Raw genomic sequence first — 17412 nt, forward strand, 5'->3', positions numbered from 1 at the left:
GTATGTATATGGATCCTAACCCTAATTAATTCTGCCCTTGTATGACTAATTGTTTAATTAGATGCTCACTTCATGTGTCAATATATAACAACATCAACACTAATTGCATTATTATTGAGGCAATTCTGTTTTAGAGCATCATCAGGCTTTCGTCTTGCCACTTGAATCTTAATCTTAACTGTTGTGTTGTTTGATTGCAGATTGGTTAAATTAATATGGGCAAGACAAAGGAGCGTGCTTGGAGAGGCATAGACGAACGAAAGAGGGAACTAAGATACACAAACGAACGAAAGCGGAAAATAAAACAGGCACACAAGGTTTACTTTACTTTTCTTCTATCTTATTCAAATTTTGTAAATTGAAGAACAAAATCTGTCATTGCAATCATACTTTATAAGTTTATTATATGCAAAGTAACATGTATTACTTACTTTATTTTTCTTCAGTTACTCGATGATGATGTGGTAATATTAGACCCCAAGAGAAAACGCCGTGAGTTGGTTGAAAAAGTGTCTTCTATGTCGGATATTGTATGTGTCTCCCTACCTCTCAATTATGTCATGCATTAATGTTAGCAAAAACAATTTGGGCATAAATGGACAAAACTTGTTGAATTTTTGTTAGTGATTTGGGTAAAAGAACATTTCCAAACCTGTTAGAATGGAGAAAGTGCTTAATAGTATTGATATCAGACCTAAACATTTTAATATATTGTATCAAAAACCCATTTACCCTTAATTTTCTCAAAACTTTAAAATGTCATATTTACTTATTTAACTCATTTTATTGCTGCATAAATTTACTGTGTTTTTCTGCAGTTTTTATTGCGATTCCTAGTGTTTTTTTTCCCTTTTTTTTTTTAGTTTTTTTGTGATTTGATGCAGTTTTTACTGCGATTTCCTGCAATTTCCATTTAATAATTATACTTTGTATGTAGAATAACCTCTATTGCTTTATATTTGTAGTCACTTGATGATGATGATGATGATGATGATGATGGTGGTGGTGGTGGTGGTGACGATGACGATGATGAGGATGTAGAACTCGTAGATCCCAAGCATAAACAATGTGAGTTGATTGATGATGATGGTGGTGGTGGTGGTGGTGGTGGTGGTGATGGTGATGGTGATGGTGATGGTGATGATGTTGACGATGGCGACGATGATGTAGAACTCTTAGATCCCAAGCATAAACAATGTGAGTTGATTGATGATGATGGTGATGGTGGTGGTGGTGGTGGTGGTGGTGGTGGTGATGGTGATGGTGATGATGTTGACGATGGCGATGATGATGTAGAACTCTTAGATCCCAAGCATAAACAATGTGAGTTGATTGATGATGATGGCGGCGGTGGAGGTGGTGGTGGTGATGACGATGATGATCATGACGACGATGATGGTGTAGAACTGTTAGATTCCAAGCAGAAACAATGTGTGTTGGATGATGATGGTGGTGGTGGTGATGAAGAACTCTTGGAGCTCAAGCAGGAACAACATGATTTATTTGAAAACGTGTCTCCTATGTTAGATTCTGTATGTATTTCTCTATCTCCAGTTATCCTATACATTCTTATAATTAATCTTAGAATAGGCAATTTATGCCCAAATGGACAAAACCATGTCAATGTTGCCTTTTTTGTTACGTCTTTTGGGTCAAAGAACATTTCCAAATAGTCTATAATAAAGAAAATGCTTAACAATTTATGGGTCAAAAAGGGTCCGTTCGGGTCCGGTTGTGTTACCAGTTATTATTTTTTCTTAAATTTAATATAACTTGAATATTAATATAGCTATAAGTAGTGTTTACACTTTTGATGCTACAGTTTACTGATATCAAGTAATAATTTCTAGAATTGCATTTTATATATTAATTATCACGGAATTCAAAGAAAAACTAACGTGTCAATCCAACCCGTTTGACCCATTACCCAGCCCATTCGTTTGATCACCTCTAATCTGTATCTTTTTGTTGTACAGCCGGAAAAGCACTCATTTTTTCAAAGTGGTATAGTTTATGTTCGAGGCTACAAAGTGAAGCAAAGTATTGCAACAATTCTTGAAGCCATTTCCAAGAAACACGGTGACATTGCAGCCAACTGTGTATTCAAAGCATCTTCAACAAGAACTCATTTTCTTGAGGTTGTTTGTGAAATTGTCCAACGGATTCAAACCAATGGTATGACTGAGATGGTGAAAGATAATATAGAGAGCAAATTGTCGGATGCAGAAGCCGCCAACATTAACGTGGCATGGATTCGTGCAAACTTTGAAGCTTTTCACAAAAGGAAGGAGAGCGGTAAAAAGTACAGTTTGCTTATGGAAATGAAATTAAACACTATGTTGGTTAAAGCAGCTGCTCAGATGGATCTGAGAGAGAGATGTGAAGAGCTAATTGATGCACAAGAACGGTTTGAAAAGGCTGAAAAGTGTGTGAGAGTGTTGCATCTTGTTGAAAAGAATATAAATGATAATATATTGGAGTCTAAAGCTGAAATAGACTCATTGGTAGCGCATCCGGTTGTATAGGCTAACTAGATCATCCTATGGTGTGTAATTATTAGAAGTTTGCCATGGAATGTTTTGTATTTTGGTCAAATGGGTGCAAGCCCGCATTCTTGTAAGGCGGTGATTAATCAAGGAACCTGACTAACATTTGGGCTGGCTGTATCAATTGTGTGATTAATCTGTATCGTAAGTTTAAACCGTTATAGAGATATCTGACAAACGTGTTTTTGCATCTCTCGTTCATAAATTATAAGTGTTCAAAAAGACTGTGTGTATTTTGGCCCATATATGAATTGGATTATGGAAAATCTTCAAAATAGGCATCTAAATTCAAGATTTCAGGACGAGAACCAGACATAAGTTCTAACACTGGATCCCACGAGTGGATGACTTGGTGTCATCATAAAGTAACACGTGTCGCTTACAAAGAAGATTAAATAGAAAAATAAAGCGAAGATGTGCTTGCGTGTTGGAAGGTAAAGGCAATTCCCTGCCTGAAAAACAGTCTCCTATTATTATGTGGTGGTGGGAGGAAGATGGTGCCGGATTTAATAATGTCGAGTGAAGGTGACCGGATTTCATGGTCATAGTGATTCTAGTGAGGGTGGTGGGTGTGTTTTGTGAGAGAGAGAGAACGGGCGGGACCACTTAAATACCTTTAATAACTAATTAAGGTCAAGTTATTTTACAAAGTGTAACAAAAATGAGAAGTGTGAGAAGTCATAAATAATTAACATGTCATAAATAATTAACATGTGTCAAGTGGGGACCTTAAGAGGTAATTGTACACATTTTCTCTCTCCATATGCAAGTCACATGTTAATACCCCATCATTTTAGAACTTCTATAACATTTCGTATGCTATTTTTTTTTTAAAAAAAAAGATCATCATATAACTAACGCTTTTTTATCTTTAATATGAGTATGATTTGTTATATAAATTTTAAAACAAAAATTACGTCATTGTGTCTTTTCGCACACCATTGTGTCTTTTCGCTTCGTCATTGTGTTTTTTCGTCATTGTGTCATTGAACTCATCATTATGTTTTTTTAAATACTAATAACACCGTTGTGTAATAATAATATGTAAAAATAATGATAAAATAACAACAAATTATCTAATACATAAAACACAGTGATTAATACATGTTACACAATAACTTGAAACGTAAAACACAATGGTGAATACGTGTAACACAATGACCTATAATGTAAGACACAATGGTGAATACGTATAACACAATGACTTAAAACGTAAGACACAATGGTGAATATATATAACACAATGACTTGAAACGTAAAACACAATGGAAACAACATATTAACACAATGACTTGAACGTAATACACAATGAAGATAATACTATTCGTCTCAACTTAAGTAAATGTTGATCACAATGACTAAAACACAATGATAAGTAGAGAGACAAATGTTGAGAATAAAGACACAATGATGTAATCTTTGTTTTAATTTTTATCTTTAATATGAATACCAATTGAAAAACACAATGACCAAAATTTATAACACAATGCATAGAAAAACTCAATTAAAAACACAATGCACAACTAAATAACACAATATAAAAAAACCCACTAACATTTTTTTACTTTTATACAACGATATGATATTCATATTAAAGATAAAAAAACGCTTGTTATTATGGTGAATTTAAAAAAAAAATGTCGTATGAAAAGTTTATGGACATTTTAAAATAATGGGGGAATTGACATGTGTCTTGCATGTGGAGAGAGAAAGTCAACAAAGGTGGGTTATTACCTTCATGCCTTTTCCATCAATTTTTATTTATCAAATTAATCTCAGTCATTCAAATCTAAGATCAATGGACTTCTCCCACCATTCTTATTTTTGTTGTCCTTTGTATTTTAACTTTACCCAAACTAAGTAATAGGGTGGGAAAACATGAAATTCAACGTAATTGGGACGAGTAATACCCGACTCATTAAGGTTTCAGACAAGTTTAGGATAAATTTTGAAATATTTCATGGGTTTAGGATGGGTGTGGAATTTGTAATTTACCCAATTACCCAGCCCAATTACCCGATAACATTGACTCATTTACCCGATAATAAACCTAATCTACCCGACATAACTTTTTTCATATTATATTAAGTATATTCTAATTATTTTAAATATATTATTTGTCGAAAATTGTTTATGACAATTTATTAAGGCATTTTGTTTTTATGGTAAATCATTGCTTGTAATCGATTAGTTCTATTTTGTCATAACCTGATAGAAACCTGACGTGTCTTGTGCCGAATATACCCAATTAAAACCCGACAGGGTTTGATACAGACTTTAATAATCGGGTTTGGGTTTGGGAATACCTAAACACGACCCGTTGTCATCCCTACCATGTAATAAAAACATAACTATCTATTTTTTTTCTAACCATCTTAAATGGGCAATTAGTGAACTATAAGGCAATGTGTAATGGGGCGGCAATCCGGGCGACAAGGAGAGGAACACCCTCCCTACGGGCGATAAGAGGGGCGAAAACCAGGGGGATTTCGCTGAATGTGTTTTCGGATCAGTATTATTATATTATATGTGTGTGAGATACATATATATATATATATATACATATATATATATATATATGATCAGGATCATGAGAGAACTTTTTTGAAATTGAGAACCATTTTGGACCACAAAAAACCCAAAAATAAAAAAAAAATCATAAAATAAAAAAAAAACACAAAGATGAAAAAGTAAAAAAACAAAATTCTTATTTTAACATCCCGGTTTCATAAAAAAACTCGGTTTAGCCAAATTATATACACATATGTATAATATATACATATATGTACATTTACATGATTTTTTATACGCATGTGTATAATTTAAGATAAATGACACTGTACATATGTGTATATTACGTAACTAAAGATTAAATAAAATTATACATATGTGTATAATACGACGTTTTTTTTATTATTTTTATTTTTTTAATGAAACCGGAATAAGAATTTTGGTTTTTTTATTTTTTTTAAAATTATTTGTTATTTTTTGTTTTATGATTTTTTTAAATATTTTTTTTAAAGGTGTTTTTAGTGGTCCAAAATGGTTCTCAAAGTTCTCAATTTGCAAAGGGTTCTCTTAGGATCCTTACCCTATATATATATATATATATATATATATATTATAATTACTCTACTTGGATATATAATTACTTTACTTGATTCTCACGTTTAGCACATTAATATCATTTGTACATTAACCTTCTATATGGGGGCTACAAAACCATTACACACCTAAAACAAAAATCTCCCATTTGCTGACTAGGCACCGTATTACACTTATCCCCCCCCCCCCCCCTTCTCTCTCTCTCTCTAATTTGTAGCTCCTAACTACACATAAATAACCAAATAAATGTGTAAGAACTTTATTTAAATCATAGAGACTAACCATAACCATGTAGTTAAGGATAGGGAAAATGTCATAGAATAGTAACTAACTTTCAAAAGTGTTTCAATTAGATCACTAATACAAATTTTCCCGAAATCGGGTCACAAAAGTTTTAAATTGAGTCTCACCATTTTTTGCGTCAAGAAAGAAATGAAGGATATAACGTGGGGATTTGAATTTTCAATATATGTAGTTAAATTTTAAAAATCAGAAAAAAGATTCAATATATTAAATTTTAAAAATAAAAATAAAATCCACAACGTCAACATAAAAAAAATAAAAAAATTTCCCAACATTAAAAATAGAGTTAGGCTAAACGTACCCCCTTTTATACTTGTCATACTCCTCCCCTATACTTTTGCTTCTTTTAACAATTTTATTTGATAACTTACATCCATCTAAAATTTTTATATTAAATCAAAAAATATAATGTTTTTATTTTTATGTAAAAATATTAAAATGTTCTCAAAACTTAATAAAAAGTTGAGTACAAGACAAATGTTCTTTAAAAAAATTTAAAAATCATTTTAATTATATTTCTCTAGCTAGTTTCTTCATTCTTTATAAAATATATTTAAAGAATAATAATATAATGTCTTTATATAAACGATACAAAATGTATTGTATATTTTTATGTTTTTCCTTATCATATATCTTTCCCCATATACAAAAAAAAGCAAAACAATTTGATTTTTTTTTCCGTTAGGTTTGTGACATGAGATTAATGACACTTGATAATAGAACAAATTCGTTGATCAAGTTATATATTATTTAATCTTTTTTATTTATTAAAAACTGATACAATTTTTTAATGTAAGCTATCTCTATAGTTATTACAAAAAAAAAAACACTCTAAAAAAAATTAAAAGAAAAAAAAACGGTTTAAAGAAGAAAAGAAAACGATTTTAGTTGTTTTAAAATAATTAAATAAAAGTTTTATAATATATATAAAAAAATCTTTAAAAAAGTTGAGATAAAACGTTTTTTAAACTAATGATAGTAAAATCTATAAATACTATTAAAGCAAAACCATTGCTTCACATGGCCTTCTTGTAAGGCCCCGTTACCGGTAGCCCTACTTTCGTGTTGGATTTACTCATAAACGCAGTTCAAATATCAGAGTTAATTAAAAACATTCGCGGAATATAAAAACTTTAATAAAACATTTCATAAGAATTCAAAACTTGTCTTAAACAACCAACTTGTCTTTCGAAAACTAAGTAATTAAAACATAACATGCCCTGAGCCTTCCGATGCCAGTCTCTTATTCAACGCCACGTGTCTCCTCAAGCGAGCTGCCTCATCCTACTCACCTACGTGCATACTAAAAGTCAGCTACGCTGAGTGAGTTCTAGTTAATCATACATTATACAATACACACAAACTTATATTATTTCATTCATACTTTCATACTTTCTTTTGTACTAACTTGCTTTCATATCTTACGTTATAAAGAGCATTACACCCTACATTCCTCGAGTATTATTAGGGCTCGGTACCCTCCTTCCTCGAGTATTATTAGGGCTCGGTACCCTCCTTCCTCGAGTATTATTAGGGCTCGGTACCCTCTTTCCTCGAATATTAGTAGGGTTCGGTTCCCTAGTTCTCGAATATTAGTAGGGTTCGATTCCCTCTTCGTTAACATACAACCATACATCATACCTCGAGTATTATTAGGGCTCGGTACCCTTTTCGTAACCATACAACCATACAACCATCCTTTCCTTTTTTTATTAACTTTATCACGTTCATACACATAAGCATACATATCATACTTACCTTAAACATAGCGTTACAACCTGACAGTACGTGCAATATCCGAAAATCGTTCACGTACCATCAAGCAATCATTCATACATTTCACATTATTCACATAAGGCATACACATATCTCTTAGGATAAGCGTATTAACAAACATATTGAGTATGCACACAGCCCCGAAAACATAACACATAAATGGGGCTAGAAACTCACTTGAATGCGGTTACGTTCACCGTTAATCGTAATCCCTTTCTTCAGTTGTGCACGGCTGACTGTATAATAAGTACACGTATCAATTAACTATCACTACTTATATCATCTTTCTAGTCTTAGCTACTACCCACAACGAACGGGGGTCCGGGGGCAGCGCCCCTGGCAGCGGGGTCTAGGGGCGGCAGCCCCTAGTAGGGTCCAAGGGGCAGAGCCCCTGGCTGTGGTCGAGCTGCCAGGTCAGCTTGGAAAAATTTTATTTTCATTAACTGTCTTAACGCATTTCCTATTAGGATTTTAAGTTACTATTTTATTCACCTACTCATTCTTTAGCCCGATTCGGTACCTTAAAATGCATGTTAAGCGAACTTAACTTAAGCGAACTTAAGGTTCGGCAAACTTAACACTCGGCGAACTTAGAGTCCAGCGAACATATGGTTCAGCGAAGTTGATAAGGTAGGCGAACTTGCTTGTAGCGAACTTAACATCAAGCAAAGTTAGGTTTGGCGAAGTTAACCTTAAGCGAACATATGCCAGGCGAAGTTGTCAGGGGCGAACTTGGCTGGCGAACTTGCTTGCAAGCGAACTTGCTTGAAGGCGAAGTTGGCTTGCAGGCGAAGTTATTCAGCATTCGCCTCTGTTCATTCGTAATCACCAGAATCACCCTCGTTTCATCGAGAAATTCTTGGATATGACGTTAACAAGTCCCGCGATCATTCCCATGGCCTTGTTCGGGTAAAACTTAGCCCGGAATGACGTAAAGTTTGGACCTTTATGGTAAAAACGTTCAATACAAGATTTACGGTTTATCCTATACGAACCGTATCTGTTTAAGGGTTCATTGGATTCGTCCTAGCATCAAGTTCGTTACTTTACGTTTCGTTTAGAGCCGATCTATTATAGTTTCAAGTTTCATGGCTAACCGTCTATTAAAATATGAACTTTAAGATCGAAATCATACCTTTATGTTTTCGTTTTGGTTTCGGTTAGCTAGCTTATGAACTTTGGATCTTGTATAACTCTTGAATCACGTTTTCTTGCTCAGATTTCACCTCTCTCTCGCTCGGCCGCGTATGGTGTGTGTGTTTGGAGTGTGTAGAGATTAAGATGGAATGAAATGAGGTTTAGGGTTTTATGGTGGTTTAGGAGGATATTTATATTCCCCAAGGCCCATGGACCTAAAGCCCGTTACCCTTTAATCCATCTTATTTTCCCAATCCATGATCTTTTCTTTATTTAGCATAAATAAATTATTAACACTTGATAACTAAACGCAACTTTCTTTATTTAATACTAGAATCATTTTAGGATGTTACACTTCTACTAGGCTGTCCACATATGCAATCCAGTAAGCCAATTTCCATTATCAGATTCTATATTATGTTGCCACGTTTCATGTTCACCAAACACCCAAAAAAACAAAACCCGGTCTATTTTTCATAACCCATGACCAATTCCAGACCTCATTTTTCTCTCTAACCTCTTCACGAAATACGAACCCTAAATCCGCCGCTCAGATCCAACATCGAACCTCTATAGTGTTTACATCAATTATTTAATCTACCATGTTGTTCTTCACTTTCATAGGTGGACATGTCTCCAACCGTTTCGATTCCGTTCAATTCATCGTTTCTCAGAGGAGATGTTATAAGATTTTTTTTGGTCAATTAATGATGTTTATAACAGATCGATTCTCCGATGAATATATTAAAGGTAATTAACAATCCATTGTTGCACATAGATTTATTAAAGATTATAATATCCGATTAATATATACAGGCCAATTTGTTATAAGGATATTTTATGTTTTCTGAGATTTACTAGCCAATTTGTTATTGATTTGTTTAGTGAATATTAAGAACTGAATATCCGTCCAATTTCTGAATTTTTTTCCACCCAAATTTTTATTGTTTTATTTGTCCAATTCTTAAATTTTCCGGCCAATCAATTTTTATTGTTTTTATTGTTTTATTTGTCCAAATTTTTATTGATTTGTTTAGTGTTTACCTTCAATTATTTAATCTACCATGTTGTTCTTCACTTTCATAGGTGGATATGTATCCAACCGTTTCGATTCCGTTCAATTCATCGTTTCTCAGAGGAGATGTTATAAGATTTTTTTGGTCAATTAATGATGCTTATAACAGATCGATTCTCCGATGAATATATTAAAGGTAATTAACAATCCATTGTTGCACATAGATTTATTAAAGATTATAATATCCGATTAATATATACATGCCTATTTGTTATAAGGATATTTTATGTTTTCTGAGATTTACTAGCCAATTTGTTATTGATTTGTTTAGTGAATATTAAGAACTGAATATCCGTCCAATTTCTGAATTTTTTTCCGCCCAAATTTTTATTGTTTTATTTGTCCAATTCTTAAATTTTCCGGCCAATCTGTTTTTATTGTTTTGTTTACTAAATATTAAGAATTGATTTTCCGAACGATATCTGAAATTTTTTTCGTCCATTTTGTTATTGTTTTCTTTACTAAATATTAACAAACATAATTTCCGTCCAATTTTTTATTTTTTTCCGGCCAATTTTTATTCAGTTTTTTCCGACCAACTTTTATCCGTCCAGTTTTAATAATTTTTTTAGTAATATTTACTAAATTATAAATTTTCTAAATTATAATATTGATTTTTAAAATATATATTAAAGTATAATATTGATCTTCCAAATTTAATTTATCCTAGAATTTTCTAAAAATAAAAATATACATTAACTTAATCCGTTATTATTAGTTGATCTTTTGAATATAATTTGAAATTCAATTTATATTAAAGGCTTTGAATATAAAAACGATAATTAAGGAAATAATTTATGTTTTTATTATTATTATCTTAATTATTCCTAAATTACGCAATGTATTATATTTAAGGCTTTGACTATTATTATTGTTTTCGAAAAACCTTAAACATGGTAATATTAAAAGTTAATATATAATAATACATTTGTAAGGCCCCGATTCCGGTCCCCTACATTGGATGTTGGATTTACTCATAAACACAGTTCTACAATCAGAGTTAATTAAAACTTTCGCAGAAACATTAACTTAAATCATTCGTTACAAAACATTTAATATTTTCTTTGAAACCATAACATAAAAACATCATATTTAGAACATCACTTCTTCCATCTTCAGATGCCAGCCGTTCAATCCATGCCATGTGCCCTCCTCATGCTAGCTCGTTAAACATATTCACCTGCGTGCATACTAAAAGTCAGCTACGCTGAGTGAGTTCTAGTTAAACACGCGACATACAATACATACACATATCGTACTTACATACATACATATCATAAACTTGTATAAATATCCATAAGAGGAACATCACGTAATATCTACTAAAAGAACTATTACTATTGTCCATGCTATAAATTCTCCTTAGAAGGAACCCTCTGTATATATTATCCATAAAAGGAACACTCTATATACTTTCCATAGTAGGAACACCCTATAGACTTTCCATAGAAGGAACACTTGGGTATCCATAGCAGGAACAATACACTATCCATAGAAGGAAACACTATACTATCCGTAGAAGGAACATTATACATTATCCATAGAAGGAACTCTATATATTATCCATAGGAGGAACACTGTACATAAGTTATTATCTCATGTCCATGTAAGGAGCTAATCACTTCCCTCGGAAATACGTGCAATATCCGAAGATCGTTCACGTACCGACAAGAAATCATTCATATCTACCACATGTTTCATACATGGCATACTCTTATCATTCATACATTATATATATATATATATCATACATATCTGTGGTCATAACCCAATAGTACATGCAATATCCGAAGATCGTTCATGTACACATCATACATATATCATTCATACATTACATATAGAAATCATATCTTTAAACTACCACCTGGCGGTACATGCAATATCCGAAGATCGTTCACGCACCGTCAAGCATTCATCATACATGAATCACCCAAGGTATACACTTACCACTTAGGGTAAGTTCATTAGCTATCACATCGAGTATGCACACAGCCCCAAAAACATAACAAGGAAGTGGGGCTAGAAACTCACTTGAACTCGTTTACGTTCACCGTTGATGGTTACTCCTTCCGTGATGTGTATGGATAACTGTATAACAATTACACGTAACGATTAACTATCACTACCCACATCACGTTTATAGTCTAATTATAACCCACAACGAACGGGGGTCCGGGGGCAGCGCCCCTGGCAGCGGGGTTCTAGGGGCGGTAGCCCCTAGAATGGTCCAAGGGGCAGAGCCCCTGGCTGGGGTCGAGCTGCCAGGTCAGCTTGGAAAATTTTTATTTCTATTAACTGTCTTAACACATTTTCCATTAGAACTTTAAATCCTTATTTAATTCGTCATCTCATTCGCTATAACGAATTAAGCCTAATTCGTTATCAGAACACAGCCTAATTCGTTATTCACACATGATCTGATTCGTTATCCTTCTTTAGCTAATTCGTTAATCTAGTTCTCCATCTTTCATGATCTGATTCGTCACCTGGTTCGTTATCTCGTCATAACGAATTGGCAAGTAACGAATCACCTGATTCGTTATCTGGTTCGCTAGCTGATTCGTGGTTCTGGTTCGTTGTCTAGTTCGTCATCTTAGTATAACGAATGGATAGATTCGTTATCCATTTACACGAATGAGTCCCATTCGTCATGTACGCATAACGAATTGATCATCCATAACGAACTACCAAATCCAGATCTTTGACTATAGGGTCAAAGTCAAAATCATTGATGTGTAGTGAAACACACTTACTTTCCGTATCATTTTTATCATGTTTTAATTACTTTTTAGTTTAATTATTAAGTTTTATGGTTTGTTTATGCTTGATATTACAAAGTTGATTGTTTACTTGTAGGTTATGAAGTTTGGTGGAAAAAAGAGTTAAATTGAAGAGTTTAGGGGCTTAATTGTTCAACTTTCAAACTTATAAGTCAAGGCCCGACCCAAGCCCACATCTTAAAGGCCTTATATAATATTATATTAAGTTGATTAAAAAAGTTTCCAACCATTCATTCATCAATAATCCTGAAATTAAACAAAAGAACTCTAAAACCCTAATAGTCCGATCGCAAGTCAGCCGGCAAAAGGGAAAAGAAAGAGAAAGGCGGCTGTTGGCGGCTGGATAAGAAGAAGGAGGCTCGGGGTGTTCTTGGGCAGCTACTAGGGACCTTATTCATCATAGATTTCAGCCATACTTGATAGTAAAACATCCATAAACTTTATTTATTTTTCAAGAACCCTAACTTTGTTGATTTGATCTTTTGTTTTGAATTGTTTTGCAATTGATTGATTGTTTGACTTGTTATTGATATTGTTTGGATCTTGAATGAGTTTAATTATGTTTATGATGATGTTTATGATGTTTTTCTTGAGTATGCATGGCTGTCCAAAATCAATGAGTAGCTAAACTTGTTTGTTCTATCTAGAATAGATGATTGTTGAGTAGTTTAGACTTGTATAATGGATTGTTAATGTTCAAGACTTGAATTATTGATGTAAAGTTTAACTAAACCATAAATTAGATTGTGTGTGATGGCTGTGTTTTATGTTTTATTACTTATAACCCTCTTGCATTAGTTAATTGAATTGGTTTTGATTAATTGATTGCTTGTTAGACTCTTGACTTGGTGTTTAGGGTTTATTTGCGGGGTGTACAACCGTAGGGAAAAGTGGGTAATATAAATCATCTAAAATCAGTAAAAATACACCTTCTTTGAGACCGAGAGGTGATAAGAAGTAATATTGTCTCGTTGCTTTTACTTGTTAGAATTAAGACCGCACGAGAGCGGGTTTTTGTCTTGTCAAGTTTGAGTGTTTATGTGCAATTAGTTGGTTTAATTTGGGTTAAGTTAAATTGTTCCTCTATCCTTGGTTGCGTAGTATTCGTTTCCATTAGGATAGTGTGTCGATGAGACCGAGAGGAGAGTCGTCATTTGAACACGTTAATAATTGTTTTTCCGGTTTATTCTTTAAAATCAACTAAAATAAGTTAGAGTTTGTTAGAGAGACTGAGAGGTAATTTGACTTTCTTAAACAAGTTTTAGTTGTGTCATCTTTTATAACTGGTGTCGTGAATATTTTCAATCCGTTGTCTTGTTATTTCTACCAACATGATTTATTCCTAGGTAGACGTCTTTATACATTGAATTTAAACCAAAGTTTTCAAAGTTTTGTCAAAAGTTTCCATTTAATTAAGTTAAGTAGTTAAAATAAATTATAAAATAAATTAATTAAATATTTTGGTGAGTCTTGGTTAGAGTTTAGTGATTATAAACGTTTTCACGTGTCTTCGAGTTCGATATCCAGACTTTCCTCATCTGTGCTATACGCGATCGGTACACTTGCCGTTTGTGTGAACTAGGATAGATTGTTTGGTTTTTAAAGCTTAGTTGCGACTTGTGTTTTATTTATATATATATTTTCGCACATCAAGTTTTTGGCGCCGTTGCCGGGGACACGGTCTGAGGCGTATTAAGAACGACTCGAGTTAGGACTTGCCTTGTTTACTACTTGTCTTTCTTATTTGTTTTGTTTGTTAGTTTAAAATAGTTTAGCTAATTATAATTTCTTTTATTTATTTTAATAGTTGTATGCGACGTACTCGATTTCTAGGACCACCAGAAGTTGAAGGATTTCCCGAACCAGAGAGAGAGCTTCTTGAGAGACGTCGTACAAAACCGTCTTCCAGTTCATCTACATCCGTCGATAATACGTTCTCTTCTCCTACTTTTTCTGAACCCGTCATTAGGGATAGGATTATGGGCGACGCGAATCCACCACCGAGGAGGACAGTTGCAGACCTGGCCCGTCCGGTCGATGCTGGCGCGAGATCCAGCATTGCTCCACTAGCTATAAGAGTTCAAACGACTTGGCAGATTCCATCTAATGTTCTGAACACGATTGCTCATTCTGCTCAATTTCACGGGTTGCTCCAAGAGAACCCGCATTCTCATCTCACTCGTATTACACGAATCTGCGACACGTTTCATCTTGCCGGCGTATCCGAAGACGCCATAAAACTCCGAATTTTTCCGTTCTCACTCGTTAATCATGCGAGTCTGTGGCTTGAGTCCCTCCCACAGGGATCCATTGCTACTTGGGCTGCCATGCAGACCCAATTTCTTGAAAAATACGATCCTCCGGCTAAGGCCGCTCGTTTGCGTAACCTAATTCATTCTTTTTCCAGATGGAGGACACCGAGAGCTTCTACGAGGCGTGGGAAAGGTTCAAAAATCTACTTGCGTTATGTCCAAACCACGGCCTACAAGACTGGGCGGTTGTTGAGGAGTTCTACAACGGAGTGACGTACGCAACTCAGAGTATGCTCGACACAGCTGCAGGAGGTAACCTATTGACAACGAAAGATACGAATGAGTGCATTGCCTTGTTTAACGGTTTAGCCATGAGTGGATACCAGCGACCACCAGTTAAGAGTACCAAAACCGTCGATTCCCTATCACGCGGCATGCATTCGGTCGACACGAGCACCACACTTGCGGCACAAGTTGAAGCGTTAGCAAAGATCATGAAGGACTTGCAGGTGAAAAGTAAGTTATGCGAGATCTGTAGAGGGGGACACGATACCGTTCAATGCCCCCTAGGTTTCCAGGACGAGGCAGTCGACTTCGTTAATAATCCAAACCGAAATCAACATTCTTTCAATTCTTATAATTCGGGGTGGAGAGGTAACCAAAATTCCAACTTGAGGAACGGAAATCAGTCCGGCTTCCAGCAACGTCAGAGCCTATTCCAGGATTCCGGTGAGGGACCGAGTAGTGGGGAGAAGAAGCCCACGTTAGAGGAGATGATGGCACAGCAGACACAGATGCTGTCGCAACTCATGACTCCAGAGGACTCCCGTCACAAAGAAACTCAAGAGAAATTCCGGGAGCACGAGTCATTCATGAGAAATCAAGGAGCATCAATTCAAAATCTTGAGCGTCAGATGGGAGAGATAGCAAGTCGTCTAAATGAGAGGTCTCCAAGTACACTTCCAAGTAACACTGAACAAAATCCGAAGGCGTTTGCGAAGGCTGTGACGACAAGGAGCGGTGCGGGGGCACGTAGCGAGCTCGTGATTCAAGAGGCGACGAGAGGAGTCGTTACCGAGCCTGCGGTAGATGTAGAGAAGCAGGTAGACGAGGAGATTCAGTTGGAGTCTCCACCGGCCAAGGTGAATCAGAGGCACATTCCCGGAAGTTCAGCACAGGCCGAGAACCAACCATTACCCAGCACACCACCGAGAGTCTACAAACCTAGACTCCCATTTCCCGGGAGAGTCCGTAGGGATAGAGACGAGGAGCAGAACTCAAAATTTTTTGATCTTCTGAAGCAACTTCATCTTAATATTCCTTTCCTTGAGGCACTTACGCAAATGCCCAAATACGCAAAGTTTCTTAAGGATATTCTTTCAAACAAAGAGAAGTTAGCCGAAGTCTCTTCCATTCCTCTGAGTGCTGGTTGCTCTGCAGTCTTGCAGAGAAAGTTACCAGAAAAGATGTCCGATCCTGGGAGTTTCACAATTCCCTGCATCTTGAGTGATAATACGGTCGTCCATGCGCTGGCAGATCTTGGTGCCAGTATTAATCTCATGCCGTATTCCGTGTATCGCAAGTTGGGACTAGGCGAACCGAGGCCTACCCGTATGAGTATCCAGCTTGCTGATCGTTCTGTGAAATACCCCCGAGGGGTGGTCGAGAACATGCTTGTTCGTGTCGACAAGTTCATCTTCCCGGTGGACTTTGTCATCCTGGACATGAACGATGACGATAGTGTCCCACTCATCTTGGGCCGACCATTCCTTGCCACTGCACAGGCATTGATCGATGTCTTCGAGGGTAAATTAATCTTAAGAGTTGGGGATGAGAACGTCACCTTTGACGTTCGACAGTCACTGAAACACCCCAAGTCTGCTGATGACTCCTTATACTTCATTGATACCATCATGGAGCATGTCGGGGAGTTTTTCAGCGAAATTTGTGGAGGATCTTCCTCTGACACCCAGATTTTCGATAGGGAGATTCCAGAGATTGAAATGGTTGCCGTAACCAATCAGTCCTTAAATGATGACACCTAGTCGCATACCCCTGAATCTGGCGTGTCTGATGAGATCGTACGAGACGATCCGATGGACCAACCTTCAGTCGAGAGTCCTCCTCTTTCCTTAGAGCTTAAGGATTTACCTTCCCACCTTGAGTATGCTTTTTTAGATGAAGAGAGGAAGCTTCCAGTTATCATTGCATCTGCGTTGACCGAGGTCAAGAAAGAGAAGTTGTTGAGGGTGCTACGAGAGCACAAGAAGGCTATTGCTTGGAAGATTATCGACATCAAGGGTATCAACCCTTCGTTCTGCACTCATAAAATCCTCATGGAGGAAAATTTCAAAACTGTCGTCCAGCCGCAACGGCGGCTTAATCCGAAAATGCAAGAGGTCGTAAAGAAGGAGATCATTAAACTCCTTGATGCGGGG

General features: G+C 35.6%; 1 protein-coding gene across 1 annotated transcript; it reads left to right on the forward strand.

Annotated features, from left to right (window-relative positions):
- The first annotated feature begins 660 nt into the window (after window positions 1–660).
- On the forward strand, window positions 661–2617 carry LOC143623384 (uncharacterized). Its single transcript, XM_077094307.1, has 3 exons — window positions 661–679; window positions 1171–1532; window positions 1977–2617. The coding sequence occupies exons 1-3, from the start codon at window positions 661–663 to the stop codon at window positions 2523–2525; spliced, it is 930 nt and encodes a 309-aa protein (XP_076950422.1). The 3' UTR covers window positions 2526–2617.
- The last annotated feature ends 14795 nt before the right edge of the window (window positions 2618–17412 follow it).

Source organism: Bidens hawaiensis, unplaced genomic scaffold (assembly GCF_021521415.1).
Source record: "Bidens hawaiensis isolate Kalapana, Puna unplaced genomic scaffold, B.hawaiensis_p1.1 tig00003430_1, whole genome shotgun sequence".
Lineage (NCBI taxonomy): Eukaryota > Viridiplantae > Streptophyta > Magnoliopsida > Asterales > Asteraceae > Bidens > Bidens hawaiensis.